Source organism: Schistocerca americana, chromosome 1, assembly GCF_021461395.2.
Source record: "Schistocerca americana isolate TAMUIC-IGC-003095 chromosome 1, iqSchAmer2.1, whole genome shotgun sequence".
NCBI lineage: Eukaryota > Metazoa > Arthropoda > Insecta > Orthoptera > Acrididae > Schistocerca > Schistocerca americana.
Window position 1 is genome coordinate 273,801,401 of NC_060119.1, and position 19,432 is coordinate 273,820,832.

Sequence of the window (19,432 nt, forward strand, 5' to 3'; positions counted from 1 at the left end):
GAGTATACCACGACAGCATTTTAATTTTCAAATTCGGTCGATAATTACATGAAATATTTAACATCAAGTTTCTGTTACCCCTGGAAGAAGTTCGATAGGCAACTTGCAGCTGCGAACATATCCTCGGTTAGTCATTCAGTAATATAGTAGATGTGTATCATTATTAGTAACATCGTTTCTGTGAAACAGTCTTACATTGATATACAGTCCGTCACTGAAGTATACATATACCCCCATTTTGTAGCATGGTGCGTACAACCTGGATGCACTGAGGCAGACGTGCAACACTCTGCCTGCGTCCACAACATAAACCAAGGTCTTCAGACAGGTACCGTGCATTGCAAGCGTGATAGATGCAACAGTATTTGTTTACTACAGAAGTCAACATACACTTCCGAGTCTGTCGTTAGTTGCGAGAGAGACGTTGCAGTGGGTATGGTGCAAGTGGTGTTTTGTTGATACAATAGACGTGTATTGCAATACATAATTCGATCGCGTAAAATGGATTCAAAACGAACTGAAATACCAGTGGAGGTGAGGAAAAATATTATTGAGCTCAGTAAAAAGGGCTTCTCACTGTGGAAATTGTTAGGAGGAGCCATGCAAGTGTCCAGAGCGTAATAAGAAAATACAAGGATCAAGGAAGTGTAGAAAACAAAGCTAAATGAGGATGAGGATGACCACCGAAATTAACTAACACGGAGCGCCGACACATAATTAGAAAAGTCAATGCAGATCCCAGAATTACAGCTACGGAGCTGCCATTTGATGTCGCAGATACTATTGGAAATAAAGTACGAAGACTCCTGCATACTCAGATTTGGAAGTAGAACGTCAAGGAAGAAACCGTTCATTAGAAGGGTAAATGAACAGAAGCGCCTAGAATTTGCAACTCTGCGCCGAAATAAAGATTCCACATTTTGGAATACAGAACTTTTCACGGATGAGGGTAACATCTTACAATGTGATGGACAGCAAAAGATGTAGCGAAACAGGAATGAAAGTTGGGAGAAGAGAAATCTTGTCCCATCAGTGAAGTATGGTGGTGGAAATATTCTTGTGTGGGGTTGCATGTCTGGAGCTGGAGTTGGGAATTTAGTATTTATTGAAGGTATTATGGGTAAACGGAAGTATCTCACCATCTTAAAAGAGAATCTGAAGCCATCTGCGGAGAAACTGGGACTAAGAACAGACTGTGTGTTTCAGCAAGCGCACGGCCATTATCGTAAAAGAATGGCTTCTTTACAATGTACCAAAACAGTTGCATTCGCCTTGCCAGCCACCAGATATTAACCCAATTGAGCATCTTTGGGGCGAACTAAAGTGTAGGATACAAAAATACAACATCAAAAGCAAAGATGATTTAAAAGCAGCCTTAGTGAAAGAGTGGAATAACTTTACACGTGCGTACACGAAAAAAATGGTGGAATTTATGCGTCGACGTTTGGAATCTGTGATCGAAGCAGAAGGTGGCAATACAAAATATTAAATTGGGCCTGAAAGTAAAGAACATCACAGCGTATGTTTACTTTTGTACCTGACCGCTGTTTCAAAAATGGTTCAAATGGCTCTGAGCACTATGGGACTTAACATCTAAGGTCATCAGTCCCCTAGAACTTAGAACTACTTAAACCTAACTAACCTAAGGACATCACACACATCTATGCCCTAGGCAAGATTCGAACCTGCGACCGTAGCGGTCGCGCGGCTCCAGACTGAAGCGCCTAGAACCGCTCGGCCACACCGGCTGGCTTCGTTCTGTCATTGCAACTACAAAAAATGCCTGTTTTTTTCACCAGACGCGTTTCGCTTTATTGAGGTTAGGCTTCATCAGTGGTCTGTAATTAAGTTGTTTACATTTCGATTTGCTTTCAGATCGAAAAACCGCTCGTTAACAATATGTTGGTTTGTACTTATGGTTATTTCCGCTTGATTTCTCGCTTTCTACGGAAAATGCCGTCAGCTGGCACATCATTGATGTTGTTCTTGTTTAGACACCTATAGTTTTAGTCTAAGCGGAAATCACCGCAAGTAAAAACCAACATATTGCTAACGAACTATTTTGCGATCTTACAGCAATTCAAAATGCAAACAACTTAATTACAGACCACTGATGATGCTTTACATCAATAAAGCGAAACGCATCTGGTGAAAAAAAAGACGCATTTTTTGTAGTTGCAACGGCAAAACAAAAATCCTCTCAAGAATGTAAAGCAATACGGACAATATGGCCACACAAATGAAGAATTTAAAGACATGACTGTAGTTTACTTTTTAGATAGACATACTCTTTACGTGTACGTAAAGTTTCACGCACCTAAGAAAGATAGTCAGGCAAAGATTCCAAATGTGAACCAGCACATCAAAATGTAATTTACTGATCTTCACAAAAAGTATTGCAAGAAGTCAGCGTGAGAAATAATGTTATTAATTGTACATCAAAATGTTCAGGAAGAAATTCTCCTATAGTATTACAGTTTTTATAGTACTAAAAGTTAGAGCCGTGCAAGCTTTATGACCGTTGTTAGTATTTTTTCAGACGTTCGCAGGCAAGATACATGAGCATATTGTTAAGGAAGGAAACAAAGTATTGATTTCTTGCGAAGTGAGACTTACCTGCGAGCGTACAACACAGAAATCGCAGAACTATTTGTATGCGTAACACTAGCTCCGTCACAGCAGAAGAGGCGCCCGTGCAGAAACGTACCTCTCCGCTCCTGGTGGATGCAAATGTCCGCTGCTCCGTCTTGCGCACCATAACGACCCGGCTGAGCCCGGAGTGGAAGTCGTGCGCATGCGTAGTGCTCGGCAACATGTTCAGGTCCATAATCCCTGTGTACCGCAAGGACCTGCAACACCAAAACACATCCCAGTCACTTTTTGACGCAATCAACGTGACAAATGTTGCATTTACTATGGAACAGAACAGGTGGAAGGCACGATCTCCTCCCTCGACCCCCCCCCTCCCCTCCATCTGAACTACAGCCAATAGTGTGTATGACGACTGGCGTCACTGGAATCCTTACATGCTGAAGAAGCTTGAAATGTGTTTACGTTCTAGCAACACCAGTCCATAGCGTTAAGTTATGTGACAGTAAACTATACAAGGTCTGTTGATAAAATAAAGCAACTTTATTTTTAAACTTTATTGAGACGTAGATACATATTTTTAATTTGACAGATTGTTAGTCCTTGTCCTCACCCCCCCCCCCCCCCCCCCCTGTCCCCCATTCACACACTGATCTCAGTGGTGTTTTCATTTCGCGAACCAATCCGGGATAGTCTCATTTGCTTTGATGTTACCAATACTCTGAAAACGGCGTCCTTTCACTACAGATTTTAATTTCGTAAGTAACTAGAAATCACAACGAGTCAAGTCTGGCAATTAAGGAGGCTGCGGCACATCAGTCATCTGACTCCTGCTACCAAACTGACGAACTGACAAATGTGAGTGTGCATGAGTTGTCGCGCCACAACTTTGGCGTCTTTTTTTCTTTTTTTCACGTACCCACGTACCGGTAACCGTTGCAACATAGTTATCGCTGATTTTCCCGCACCAGATCGTCGATTTTATGAACGTGTGAGTTGTCAGTTGAACTGGAAGCCCTTCCTGATCAAGAATCACCGCCAATTGACCGACGACCACTTTTAAAACGTGAAAACCATTTGTAACATTGTGTACGACTCAGAGCGTCATTGCCGGCCGGTGTGGCCGAGCGGTTCAGGCGCTTCAGTGTGGAACCGCGCGACCGCTACGGTCGCAGGTTCGAATCCTGCCTCGGGCATGGATGTGTGTGATGTCCTTAGGTTAGTTAGGTTTAAGTAGTTCTAAGTTCTAGGGGACTGATGACCTCAGCTGTTAAGACCCATAGTGCTCAGAGCCACTTTAGAGCGTCATCTCCGTAAGCTTATTTCAAAAGTCGAAACGTTACTGTAAACATTTTCCCCAGTTTCATGCAAAATTTGACGTTACATCGTTCCTCCACAGAACACAACATTTCAAAAATCGTTGCTAAATGTTGCACTCAAAAAGCAATATCATGAAAACTAAACGAAATACCATCACTAAGAAAACAGGAGGTTACGAAGGAGGTAATACACAAGGCAGTGCTGCCAACCACATATCACTAAATATATGCGTTGGCGCATAATTTAAAAGTGATTTGTTATTTTCTAAACAGAGCTCTTACATTTTATTACGTTTGGATTGCTTTCAGTATCACAGGGCAACAGAAGCATGACTAAGTTCGGCAGATTTTGTGGTGTAGTTCATGTTTGTGGGAAGGGGTATTCAATGTTCTGCTAGAATACTGTGACTTCCCCCACCCTCCACCCAGCACGTCAATGACCACATTAGAGGGCACGAGATGCAGTACGAAAAGTATAGAGTGTAGCATAAACAGGCACGGGATAAAATTTTACCCGCGTGCTCCATAACTTAATCACAATACTACTTGAGCACGTTGTATGTAACTGTACTGCTTGTGACAGCGTACTATACAGTCGTACCTGTTGACAAGACTGTACAACGCTCTCTTCTCCAGTTTGTTAACCCATACTGGAAAACCAGGCATTGACGTGTTAAGCTTGGAACGTCTGAAAGCAAACATCCTGCAACAACTGTCGGAAGGATCTAGGCCGGAGAGGAGAGCCTTATGGTCTGGGACATGTTTTCGTGACAGTCCCTGGGTGATCTCGTCATTCTGGAAGGCACGATGGATCAACACGAGTACGCGTCTATCCTTGGGGACCATGTCCATCCCTATATGCAGATTGTTTTTCCTAGGCACAATGGCATCTACTTGCAGGACAATGCAACAAATCACACGGCCTCGCAGTGTACATGCGTGTTTGGAAAAGCGCCAGGATGAGTTTCCCTTAATCCGCTGTCCGGATTTAAAGCCAGTCGAGACTCTGCGGTCTCACATCGATCGGGCTGTTCGTACCATGAATCCTCAAACGAGAAACCTAGCGCAGCTAGCCACGGAGCTGCCTCTCTCCGTCTGAACAGGCCATGAAGGCCCAACGGTACCGACCGGCCGCCGTGTGATCCTCAGCCCACAGGAGTCACTGGATGCGGATTATGGAGGGGCATGTGGTCAACACACCACTCTCTCGGCCGTTGTCAGTTTTCGTGACCGGAGCCGCTACTTCTCAGTCAAGTAGCTCCTCAGTTTGTCTCACAAGGGCTGAGTGCACCCCGCTTGACAACAGCGCTCGGCAGACCGGATGGTCACCCATTCAAGTGCTAGCCCAGCCCAACAGCGCTTAACTTCGGTGATCTGACGGGAACCGGTGTTACCACTGCGGCAAGGCCGTTGGCCACGAAGCTGTAGTTGGCATGATAAAATCTTCTCGGGTTGACAGCCGAGTCAATACATGGTTTTCCGGCAACGTTTCAGCAAGTTTCTTACTTGCCATCTTCGCCTGAAGATGGCAAGTAAGAAACTTGCTGAAACGTTGCCGGAAAACGACGCATTGACTTGACTCGGCTGTCAACCCGAAAAGACTTTATCATCGAGATTCGCCGAGAAAGCCTGCATTCTCATGTAGTCGGCTTGGCTCCACCATCTTGTCGGTGTCCTCCACAACCTCGTTGACTCTGCAAACGCTGCCAAAGTAGTTTATTCAGGCTTTTGACAGGTGTCACATTAATGTGACTGGAGAGTTTAGGACAATATTTCCATATAGAACACAGTGGCTACTTGTAACATTACCTAACAAACGGCCTGTTTGGGGACCAACGCTTAATAAAATGTATTTGTTTCTATTATCGTATACTTTTACCCATGTTACGCTGTGATACATCGTTTACTGCAGATACAAGGGGTGCAGAGAAATCGTATGATCAGATACATGTACAGACAACATTACGCATCACTTACGGATCAGATTACTCTCAGCTCTAATAAAAATTGCTTACTTTTCTCGTTACGGAGACAGTCACGCGCAATGCGTTAGTTGAAGGTAATGCTGAAAACAATTGTCATGGTGAATTTCACGAATAGTTCATAACAGCACTTTCGGGCTGAATGTGGGCTTTACTTTGCCACCATAGTGAGTTCGGACTCGCTCGATTTCATCTGGTTCGTACATACTGTCTCAAGATCTTGCACTTCGAGCATTAAATTTTTGATCATCGGTAGGTGTTTGGTAAACCGTCGACTGGATGCAACCGGGGAAAAAATTCAATACGTACAAGCTGGGGATCATAAAAAAAGATTTATTAGCAAGGAGATCGCTGTTACATCCATCTCAGTCACATAATTTGCGCACTGAGTTTCTTTACAATTCTACTCGCTAAAAATATACATCCTCTCTGAATGAGTCTTGCGAACAGGCAGGTGAGTTTTACAATGTACAAGTCGAGAGGGCGTAGCTGTTCACTATACAAATGGTATTTCGATTAAGACATCGTACGCAGCTGGAACATTTAAGCTGAGATGTACGTCTACGTATCTTTCATACCTGTGACTACAATTTCCTGTACTGTTTTATTCGCTACGGAGAGCAGGAAAAAATTATGCTCTCTGTATGCCTGCGTACGTGTCCTAGCCAGACTCACGTTGTTCTCATGATTCCAGCAGGAAGTCTAGGACTGAAGCAGGATACCGAAAAGCCTGTCTCGAGTTCCCGGTCTCTAAATTTACACTACAGGATTTCGCGGCAGCATCGCTTTTCTTCCAGTGATTCCTATTTCAGATCACTGAGCGTCTCTGTTAATTTTTCGTGTGGGCTATGCCGACCGCTTGCATTCGTGTCATGGAGTTCCTAAATTCCTTCGTCGTCTGTTACCACTACTATACGATACGGATCTGAAACACAGGAGCAGTACCCTACAACAGGTACACTAGTTTCTAGTCATCAGTTTCCCCAACGAAGTCAGTGATTTTAAAACATAATCCTGCCGACAAATTTAAAGTCCTCCATTCGTCTTCTCTATTAATGTTTTAACGTGTCACTGTCTTCCCTAATGTTAACAAGTGATAGACTGAAGATCTGAACGACTAAGGCTGTAGACTAATTCCTCTTCTTTATGCCCATTCTCTAACATCTATTTAGACACAAAGTGCAACTACAGCTGACGTCGTCTTGTACTAGCTCACAATAATCCAGTGACGTTGTTTTCCTATAGCCATCAGCGATGTCAGTGAACAATCTGAATGTGCTGCTGACGTGTCTGATAAGGCTTTTACGTATACTGAGAACATTAACTGTGCTTTTGCACTTCCTTGGGACACACCCAATGTTACGTTCCTTCGCTCAAACACCTGTCATCACAGACTAAGTGCAGGGATCTACATCGACATCTACGTTTATGTTTACATCTGTACTCCGCAAAGTACTGCGAAGTTGATACCAGAGGCTAAGAGGGTATTTCCCACTGAAGAACTTATTAGGGACTTCTTGCCGTTACGTTAGTGTATGGAGCTGGAGAAAAATTATTGCTTTGATGCTTCTCTGTGCGCTGTAATTCATCTTCTCTTTGCGGTCCCTGCGGGACTCCTAGATTTCTCAGTTAATGCTGTTAAGCAGGCTTTTGCGGGATATTAGGCGCTTATTTTCAGGTGGATGAGGAATTTTTAACTCCCAACGGCTGAGAGAGCGGAGGAACCAAAAATCTATAACTGCAAGCGTCTGTACCCAGATTGGGCGGCTTGTGGGCAGCGTCTGTTCCTCATGTTAGAGGCGGCTGTTTCAAGAAAACCTTCTAACGCTAACAACGTTAGTCGTATTCCTGGTAGGTTACGCAAGTAATCTCCCCAACTTTGAAGAATTTCAGCAGTTACAATCTTAACGCATGATGGAAATGTCTTTCAATAACGAAACTACCCCAGGTGGCCAATCCACCGTCGGCAACGACGCAAGCAGACCCATGGATTCTGGGGAGTCTGCAACACCATGCAAATCCAACAAGATTAAACCCAGAAAAATCTTCAACATAGCAACTCTCAACATAAACTCCCTTCTCAAAGTGGGAAAACTTAAGCACCTTACAGACCAGTTACACACGGAAGACATACAAATTGTGGCGCTACAAGAAACTCGCTTCACTGATGAAAACACATTTGAATCAAACAAATTCAGAATGTTTAAAGGAAAACCTGGAAAAATTGTAATGAAGAAATGCCCTCAGCTTGGCACAGCTTTTGCTGCAAACATAAAAATTCTGAACTCTGTCGAACATTTTTGGTCAACATCATCGAGAACATCTTTCCTCACTTTTCGATGTGCAAATAAAAATACACATTAATCAATGTTCACGCTCCCACAAATGACAAAAATAATGCTAAAAATAGGGAAGAAACAGATGAATTCTGGGAAAACCTTAAGGAACATATATCAGAAATCCCAGAAAACAATGCAAAAATACTTCTAGGAGATTTTAACGCTCAGATTGGAAAAGAAAAGAAATTCCGCGATATTGTCGGCAACTTTCACGCACACAAACGAACCAACAAAAATGGGGAAAGGTTAATTATGCTCTGTAAGCAGTTTAAACTCAAGCTAATGTCAACACGTTTTAAACATCTTCCGAGAAAACAAAAACCTGGGTATCTCCGATAAAGAGTATCGGAGAATTTCAAATAGATCACGTTGCCATCTCCTCCAAATGTGAAAAAGAAATATTGAACACACGTGTCCGAAAATCTCTAAACCTCGACTCCGATCACTATCTCACGAAAATAAAAACTAAACTGATCCCACAAAACAAACAGAAAAGCAGAAACGGTGAATATAAAAACAGAAATAAAATAAATTTTGATCTTACAACCTTAAGTCCAACTCTAACCTCAAGGATTTTCAGAAAAAACTAAAGACATTCTCCCCTTCACAAAACCTCCAAGAATATCAGAACAACTTGATTGAGGCAACAGAAACAACCTTTCCAAAAAAGAGCAAACCGAGACACCCGTGGTGGGACAGCAACTGTAATGAAGTTCTGCATGAAAGATTTAAAGCCTGGAAAAAGTGGAACTCACATAAAACTGAAAACAACTTTGATGAATTTAAGCAAGCCAGAAAGAATGCCTCGAAAACTATTCGCAGCACCAAGAGACAATATGAAAAACAGCAACTGGACTCAATCGAAGAGAATTTCAAGAAATACAACACGGCAGCTTGGTACAAAACATTCAACCAGAAACTCCGAGGATACCAGTCCCCTTGCCTAAACCTTATGAGAAATAATAAGACTCTCGCCACCAACAATACTGAAAACTGTGAAATCCTGGCTGAATATTTTGAGACACTCCTAAACTGCCAAACACCCATCCAGACTCTCAGTTTTACGCAACCAGAAACATTACCAACACATTCAACACCTCCGACACGAGAGGAAATCACAAACATAATCAAAAATCTCAAAAACAGGAAAGCATGTGGAGAAGACACAATTACAGCAGATATGCTCAAGCTTGGGGGAGAAACATCAGTAGAAGCACTACACAAAGAACTTGAACAAGTATGGGAAACCAAGAAAATCCCAAGTCACTGGAAAACTGCCCTAATTCACTCTTTGTTTAAAAAAGGTGACAAAAGGGATGTTAACAACTATCGTGGAATATCGCTTCTCCCAGTCCCATACAAAATTCTATCAAAAGCCCTGCTCAATCGTGTATCACCAATTATAGAGGGAAAACTTGGAGAATATCAAGCTGGCTTCAGACCAGGAAGATCCTGCGCCGAACGAAGTTTTAACCTCAAAACAACAATGAACTACTTATCTACAAGGTGCAAGAAATATTTCATAACATTAATTGATTTCAAAAAAGCTGATGACTCAATCGATAGGGACACACTCATCAAAACACTTCGAGAATATGAAATAGATGAAACAACAATCACCATAATCAAAGAAACATTAACAAATACAACATCAAAAGTAAAATTTCAAGGAGAAATTTCACGGCATTTCGAGGTCAAAACCGGCGTCAGACAAGATGTGCTGTCCCCGGTACTCTTCAACTGTGTTCTGGATAAAGTCATAGCAGAATGGAGAAAACTCACGCAAAAACATGGAGTTGAGAAAGTCCAAATTGGAGGGAAGTGCTACAAAGCCATTGAAACCAACTGTTTTGCCTTCGCTGACGATCTCGCCTGTTTAGCTTACACACAAAAAGACACAATAAAACAAATAGAATTACTTAAAGAAACTGCTGAAAAAGCAGGCTTGCAAATTTCATTTGAAAAAACAGAAATCATTACAAATATCAAAAATCCACCAAAGAAAATAACTACGAAATACGGGAAAATACAAGTATCTAAACATTTTAAATATCTTGGAGAACTAATTCAGCCTGTGGCAAAAGGTCATCCAGCCTGCAGGGCTAGAATACAAAAACTAGAGACAGCAACTCACTACTACAGACAAATGTATTCAAAAAAATGTATATCCAAAAACATTAAACTCAGACACTACCAGACTGTTATTAGACCGCAGATACTATATGCATCAGAAACACTGGCAAATTTTACATACGCAGAACAGATAGAAAATCGTGAAAGAAGAATTGTGAGGACAATTCTTGGACACAGGAAAATAACAGATGATCAAGGCAAGCCTGTATACAGACTAAAAAGCAACAAAGAAGTGTATACGAAGTGCAGCAAAATTACAGACGAAATTAGAAAAAGAAGATGCTTCTTGTATGCTCACATCATGAGGATGAACCCGAATAGGCTTACAAAACAAATATTTTCGTACATCGCAAATCTAAAAAATAAAAATTTATGGTTTATCAACACAGGAAGAGATCTAAAAGAAATGGACATAGATCAGGAAACAATATTTAACAGAAGCCTTTTTAGAAAAAAACTGAATTCATTCACGGGTTTCGGTGTGAAAATTAAGAAGACTTGTGGAACTAAATGGTCTGAAGAGAGAAAAGCCGCCTTCAGCGCAAGAATGAAAGAAGTGTGAACTGAGAGAAAGAAGACTTCCCAGAAGCGCAAGAAATAACTGTTTTCACGGTCTCTAACGGCCAAATTTGTATTATATATATATATATATATATATATATATAGGGTGAGTCACCTAACGTTACCGCTGGATATATTTCGTAAACCACATCAAATACTGACGAATCGATTCCACAGACCGAACGTGAGGAGAGAGGCTAGTGTAATTGGTTAATACAAACCATAAAAAAATGCACGGAAGTATGTTTTTTAACACAAACCTACTTTTTTTTTAAATGGAACCCCGTTAGTTTTGTTAGCACATCTGAACATATAAACAAATACGTAATCAGTGCCGTTTGTTGCATTGTAAAATGTTAATTACATCCGGAGATATTGTAACCTAAAGTTGACGCTTGAGTACCACTCCTCCGCTGTTCGATCGTGTGTGTGTGTGAGAGCACCGAATTACGTATGGATCCAAAGGGAACGGTGATGGACCTTAGGTACAGAAGAGACTGGAACAGCACATTACGTCCACATGCTAACACCTTTTTATTGGTCTTTTTCACTGACGCACATGTACATTACCATGAGGGGTGAAGTAGACGTACACACGTGGTTTCCGTTTTCAATTACGAAGTGGAATAGAGTGTGTCCGACTGGAAACGCGTGGACGTATGTGGTATCAGCATGATGGTGCACCTGCACATTCCGCAATTAACACTAGGCTGACCTTGACAGGGTGTTCGACGGGCGTTTCATAGGACGTGGAGGACGCATAATTGGCCAGCCCGTTCTCCTGATCTTACACCTCTGGACTTCTTTCTGTGGGGCACGTTAAAGGAGAATGTGTACCGTGATGTGCCTACAACCCCAGAGGATATGAAACAACGTATTGTGGCAGCCTGCGGCGACATTACACCAGATGTACTGCGGCGTGTACGACGTTCACTACGCCAGAGATTGCAATTGTGTGCAGCAAATGATGGCCACCACATTGAACATCTATTGGCCTGACATGTCGAAACACACTCTATTCCACTCCGTAATTGAAAACGGAAACCACGTGTGTACGTGTACCTCACCCCTCATGGTAATGTGCATGTGCGTCAGTGGAAAAGACCAATAAAAAGGTGTTAGCATGTGGACGTAATGTGCTGTTCCAGTCTCTTCTGTACCTAAGGTTCATCACCGTTCCCTTTGGATCCATACGTAATTCGGTGCTCTCAGACACACACGATCGAACAGCGGAGGAGTGGTACTCAAGCGTCAACTTTAGGTTACAATATCTCCGGATGTAATTAACATTTTACAATGCAACAAAAGGCACTGATTACGTATTTGTTTATATGTTCAAATGTGCTAACAAAACTAACGGGGTTCCATTTAAAAAAACGTAGGTTTGTGTTAAAAAACATACTTCCGCGCATTTTTTTATGGTTTGTATTAACCAATTACACTAGCCCCTCTCCTCACGTTCGGTCTGTGGAATCGATTCGTCAGTATTTGATGTGGTTTACGAAATATATCCAGCGGTGACGTTAGGTGACACACCCTATATATGGCGGTAGTGTCGCGTACGCAAGGTGTGAAAGAACAGTGCCTTGGCGGAGTTGTCATATCTACTCAAGTGATTTCATAGACTTTGGACTCGGAATGGTAGCTGAAGCTACATGCATGGAATATTCTGAGATCCATAGTGTCAAAAGTGTCCTAATTTCAGGCATTACCTCTCACCAGGGACAACGTAGCGGTCGAAAGCCTTCACTTAACGACCGATAGCAGTAGCGTTTGCATAGAGTTAGTGCTAACAAACAACTACTGAAATTCAGTGTCTGAAATAATATCAGAAATCAATGTTGGACGTACGAGAACGTGTCCGTTAAGACAGTGTGGCGAGATTTGGCGTTACTGGTCTATGACAGCAGACGACCGTGCGAGTCCTTCTGCTAACGGCAGGACATCGCCCGCATCGCCTCTCCGGGTTCGTGAGCATATCGGTTGGATCCTAGAAGACTGGAAAACCGTGGCTGGTCAGATGAGTTGGTAGGAGCTGCTGGTAGGGTTCGAATGTGGCACAGACCCCACGAAGCCATGGACCCAAACTGTCGACAAGGCACTGTGCAAGCTACGAAATTGTGTCGGCTGTGTTTACATCGAACGGACTGGGTCCTCTGGTAAACTAAATCGATCGTTGACTGGAAGTGGTTATGTTCGGTTACTTTGAGACCATATGCAACCTTTCAACGACGGAATTTTTGTGGATGATGGTGCGCCGTGTCATCAGGCCTTAATTGTTAGCGATTGGTTTGAAGAACATTCTGTACAATTCGAAAGAATGATTTGGTCACCCAGATCGACCATCGAACATTTATGGGTTATAATCAAAGGGTCAGTTCGTGCACAAAATCCTGCACCGGCAATACTTTCGAAATTATGGACAGTTACAGAGGCAGCATGGCTCCATATTTCTGCAGGGGCCTTTCCTGTTGAGTCAACGTCACGTAGAGCTACTGCACTAAGAGCCCCATGGCTTCTACAATGAGGTGGGTATTCAATGACAGCAGCAATATAGCACACTGTCTCCCGCTTACATAGCGTTTATAAATGTCAGTTCACGCATTAAGAAGTAGTGTCACGTCTTTTTTTCTCTTTATTTGGCCTTCGGCAGCTAACAGCCATTTAATCAAGCAAAATATAAGTAACTGACACACACTACAAAACATATATTGACGACATAATACGAGAGGATAGAAATATAAGTTTAACGAAGGAATTTATAAGCTTGCTGTTGATTTACATGCATGTAAGATTTTTACAATAGGTTTTTGGAATTTAAAGTCGAAGAACAACATAACAACACTACGATAAAAAATTATGTTCTGGCACAAAGATAAGTATGCCCGTATACATTTGTCAACGATGTGAAGCATACTGTGTAAAACTCTACACGGTAGTTTAACAGCGTTAATTGTTCTGACATCACAAATTTAAGAAATTAAATGGAAATGATAGAAACAATAGAAATACAAATTTTCAGTGTCTACATTGAATAATTACAGTTATAAAATTCTTATTAACATGAAACAACAGTTAAAAGTTCCTAGAGCCACGTAATTACTACAAAGATATCTTGGTAGCTTTTAAAAATTTTAAAAGTTCTTCAGTATATACGGGACTACTCAATGACAATAGAATGGCAGCGCTCGTAGAGAACTCTACTTTCAGACAACGGAAGTGTTGCAGAAACGATTGTCTGTGCCTACCCTATTTTACACATGCAAAGAGGGTGCGATTGATTTCACCTACTGTAGTGTTAGTGCAGACCAAGAACGGAATCAGAGTGATCCCGGAGAAAAGCATCTGAAAACTTGGATATCACGCATCTGGATAGGTGAACATCGCGATACCAGGGTCGACGCGGAACAACAGGCTGAACATACGCATAACACAGGGGTGGACGAAAATACGAAAACATTGCGAGAAATGCGAGCTTGAACATAAATGTAGATGCTAGCCAAGTCTGCGTTTTGCTGTGTTTGATATGACCACGAACTGCACCGCAGCGATGTCCTCAGTACTTTGCAAGTGTCAGTTATGGTCAGAACGGTATTCTCTGTAGTTGCAGGTGCATTACGTCGGAGCCCGGTGCATTCTAATATGGGCACGTTGTTGGTACATTTATGATGCGTGCTTCTGTAACCAAGATAGCCGCAGTGTTTCGAGAGCCACCATCCTGAAGATCCATAACGCACTTAGGGGGAAGCGAAAAAACTTCATCCGGATCAAAGTGTAAATTGAGTGAACCTGACAGATAGTTCAAATGGCTCTGAGCAGTATGGGACTTAACATCGGAGGTCATCAGTCCCCTAGAACTTAGAACTACTTAAACCTAACTAACCTAAGGACATCACACACATCCAAGCCCGAGGCAGGATTCGAACCTGCGACCGTAGCAGTCGCGCGGTTCCGGACTGAAGCGCCTAGAACGCTCGGCCACCGCGGCCGGCGACAGATAGTTACTGAAGAGAATTGTGACGAAAAATAAGAGGAAGACAGCTGCAAAAGTCATTGCAAAACTGAATGTTGCACTCGCGAACCCTGTCAGCATCAAAACAACACGAAGGGAACTCCAGAATTGGGGAATTTTAGGGTGAGCTGGAATTCCAAAACCACTCATCAGTGATGCAAATGTCCAAAATAGGAAAACGTGATGTCCAAGCCACAAAACCAGGAGCAATGGAAGAAAGTTATTTGGTTGCAAGAGTCTTGTTGGACATTGGACACCAACTTCTCGCCGAGATGGCCAGGCGGGAATTCGGTGATGATTCGGGTATCCTTGTCGAGGTAGTCCAAGTGACCCTTGTGATTCTGCAAGATCGCATTACTACCAAGGATCATGTGACTATTTTGGCGGATCAGGTCCATCTCATGGTATAATGTTTGCTCTCCAGTGGTGATCAGGGACCCTGTCATCTTGGAACACTGCATCATCAGCTCCCATCCTCCAGGACTGGTTTTGTGAGCACGTCGCGTCTCCATGGCCATCACAGCCACCAAATCTCAATATTATCGAACCTTTGTGGTCTACTTTGGAAAAAAGGGTGCCTGATTGCTCTCCACCTCAATTATTGTTACCTGAAGCTGATACTGTTTTGCAGGAAGAATGTTATAGGATTCCGCTGAAAACCATACAGGACATGTATTTCTTCATTTCGAGACCAGTGGCAGACGTTGTGAATGACAACGTGTTTCCCACCCCTTGTTGTGCATGGCAATGAGCTTGTGGTTTTTTTTTTTTACGTTTTTGTCCACCTCCTGAAGAATTGAGACACACATGTTCCAGTCCTCTCGCCACTGGTGAAGGCGCTTCCGCTGTCTCTCGACGCAGCCAGCTACGGCAGCAGATGGTGACGAGTACCAAAGCTGACAGACACGTGGCGCGGACTGCCGCATACTGAACGGGCAGATTTAAAGCGTCTGGAGAGATGCCTGCACCAGCCGCGCTAGACACGCCCCCCGCCAATGTTGTTTGTATTGTTGGGCTGGCGGCCTTCCAGACTCGCTTCTGCGATCCCCACTGCGCCATCATCAGCGAAATTGATGCGAACGAACGCGACTTGATTGCACGGGGCTGGTTATGCCAGACATACACACATGAACTGGCGGGAACTAGCTACACCGACAAACTCACAACAGCTGCGCGATTTCCAAGGACTACCGGATGTTTCGCTGTGGCATGTCGCCGATTTTTGGCAAATCGCTAACAATTTCATTTATGAATCATACGTACTGTTGCTCTAGTCAAACGGTGAGACGGTGGTTTTAAAAATATTGTTCAGGTTAAATACAGAGAATGCCAAACAACTGTAGAAACTAAAACTTCCCTTACATATTGCGCTTTTGGTTGTTCAGACTTTCTCTCAGCGCCCCAATGGTCTTCGTCCCATTTTTTGCTAATCATATATCCATGATGATGAGGGGTTCGTGGGGCGCTCAACTGCGCGGTCATCAGCGCCAGTACAAACTCCCAACCTTTGCTCAGTCCATACTCGCTACTTTCATGAATAATGATGAAATGATGGGGACAGTACAAACACCCAGTCATCTAGAGGAAGGTGAAAATCCCTGACCCAGCCGGGAATCGAACCCGGGACCCCGTGTTCGAGAAGCGAGAACGCGACCGCGAGACCACGAGCTGCGGACTGTAGTCCATTGCATCCATTTTATTCTGTAGCACTGTATCATCATCATCATCATCATCATCATCATCATCTTCTTCTTCTTCTTCTTCTTCTTCTTCTTATCCAGAAATAGATGTTGGCGACCACACGATGCGTCTTTGTTCTATGAAACGCAGTATTTAATATTTGTTCTGCACTTCGTAGTCAGAAGCATTGCCTCATTTGATCGCGATAATCTTCTTCGCCCTTTTCTTATACAGGGTGTCCCAAAAATCGACGAACTTTAGTGTCAGATTCCTTACACAAAAACAAGGAAACATACCTCGTAAAGGGCTCTAAAGCGCATGCCTTAAGCGATATGAGCACTTACTCGTCTTCGAAACGACGAAAACTTTTCTTCTACTGCATACTCTTTGCTTTCCATATTTTGAGAGGAGATAGTATGCACCCGAACAAGAAAAAAATGCGCTCTAAAATGCATACCTTAAGAGGTATGAGCATTTGTTCATTAGAAGAGATGTGAAGAAGAACAAGTGTTCATAGCTCTTAAGGTATGCATTGTAGACCCATGTTGCTAGAAGTTTTTTTTTTTTCTTGTTTTGCTCAATATTTCCTCCTCCCAAAAGACGGAAACCAAATACCTTGCGGTAGATAACATCTGTTTCATATTAGTGAAGATGAGCAAATGCTTATATCTCTTAAGGTATGCAATTTAGCGTCCATGGTCACTAGACGCTTTTACTAACTTCTGTATATGGAACTTGTCCCTAAAGTTTGTCGGTGTACTTCTTTTGGGACACTGTTTTTGATGTTCCGTGTGATATGTCACAGGTATACAGTTTTTCATTCTTTTAAAAGTTGTTAACTGTTTTCTCTGTTCGAGTATTCTTCCCAGTATTTCGTTATTAGTTATTCTTGCTGTCCAAGGTATTTTAAGCACTCTGTGGTAAATCCACATTTCAAAGGCCTCGATCATTCTCGCTGTTATATTTAGTGTCCATCCTTCAGAATCGTACATAAGTATAGACCAGATGTAGCATCTTACAAATCGAACACTTGTGAGAATTTTCTTAAATTTTATGTAGGAGTTACGGGCGTTCTCTATGCGACGTTTTATTTCCATGTCTGTTCTCCACCGTACCACGTGTACTTGATATCTACTCTTTGTAGTAAGGACGTATACATAAAGGAGTCGGGTTGTCGCATGACAATCATAAAATTCGTCTTTCTTATGTTAATATTCTGACCTAGATTATTGTAGTGATCTCCTACTATACTGACGAGTTGTTGATCATCTAAATCATCAGCATACAATACCGAATCATCAGCATAGCGAATGATGATGTTGAAGTCTCCGTTAACCTTTATGTCTTTTTACATACCTCCAAGTGCTTCCTGAAAAATACTCCCAGAGTACAAACTAAATAATATGAGTGACAGAATGCAACCTTGTCGGACTCCTCTACCGATTCTAACCACGTCGGTGACCTCATTATCAAACTTAACCTGTGCTCTTTGATTCCAATATAAATTCTCTGTACATCGGATGTACTTCTGGTCTATACTGAAGTGACAAAAACTATGGAATATCTCCTAATAACGTGTTGGATCTCCTTTTCCCGGTGCAGTCCACCAACTCGGCGAGGCATGGACGACTCGTTGCAAGTCCTCTGCAGAAATATTTATTCATGCCGCCTTTGGAGCCGACCATAGTTGCGAAAGTGTTGCCGGCGCAGGATTTTGTGCAGGAACTGACTTCTCGATTATGTCCCAGATATGTTCGATTGGATTTATATCGGGCGATCTGGGTAGCCAAATTACTCGCTAGAATTGTCCGGGGTGTTCACAAACAGGTGACACAGCGCATTGTCGCTGTTTGGTAACATGAAGTAGCGGAATATAATAATTTCCGTAATGATCGTTCAGCCATGTACACACAACCCACACCATCATGGAGCCACCACCAACTTGCACAGTGCCTTGTTGACAACTTGGTTCCATGGCTCTGAGAGGTCTGGGCCAGACTCGAACTTTACCATCAGCTCTTACCAGCTGAAATCGAGGTTCATGTGAACAGGCCGAGGTTTTCCAGTCGCCTAGTCCGACCGACATGGTCACGAGCCCATGAGAGGCGCTGCAGGTGATGTCATGCTGTTAGCAAAGGCAGTCACATCGGTCGTCTGCAGCCATATCCCATTAATACCAAATTTCGCCGCACTGTCCTAACGGGTACGTACGTCGCGCGGCCCACAGTGATTTCTGCGGTTATTTCACGTAGTATTGCTTGTCTGGTAGCAGTGACAACCCTACGCGAACGCCGCTGCTCCCCGTTGTTAAGTGAAAACCATCGGACACTGCGTGTTCCGTGGTGACAGATAGTGTCGGGTACACTTTTGACATTGTGGATCTCGTGATATTGGGCACCCTAACGATTCCCGAAATGGAATGTACCATGCGTCTGGCTCCAACTATCATTCGGCGTTCAAGAATTCCCGTCGTGTGGCCATCACCACGTCGGACACCTTTCACACGAATCACCTGGGTACAAATGTCAGCTCCGCCAATGCAATGCACTTCTATATCTTGCGAACGCGGTACTACCGCCATCTGCACAAATAATGCGTATCACTATCCCACGACTTTTGTCACCTCAGTGTATACCAGTTTTTCTGATAATTTCCGAAAGTTTTATGATTTACTCTATCGAAGGCTTTTTCACAATCAATAAAACAAAGGCCTACATTTTTATCCTGATCATAGCAGTTTTGCACTAGAACTTTTAGTGTAACTGTGGCTTCTCTTGTACCTAAACTTTTCCCACATCCGAAATGGGTTTCACCAAT

The 19,432-nt window shown here is 42.8% G+C and overlaps 1 protein-coding gene and 1 pseudogene across 4 annotated transcripts in view; both read right to left on the bottom strand.

Moving 5' to 3' along the window:
- LOC124591732 (protein PRY1-like) overlaps positions 1-19,432 on the bottom strand; it is a 584,561-nt gene that overhangs the window by 68,734 nt on the left and 496,395 nt on the right. For 3 of the 4 annotated variants that reach the window (XM_047131786.1, XM_047131769.1, XM_047131778.1), the window contains exon 2: positions 2,708-2,849. In XM_047131786.1, coding sequence (XP_046987742.1) covers positions 2,708-2,827 — 120 coding nt within the window. In that variant the 5' untranslated portion in view covers positions 2,828-2,849. Of the gene's footprint in view, positions 1-2,616; positions 2,850-19,432 lie in introns of those variants that run through there. The other variant, XM_047131796.1, reaches the window with a different exon arrangement.
- Positions 5,206-5,323, bottom strand: LOC124557304 (annotated as a pseudogene).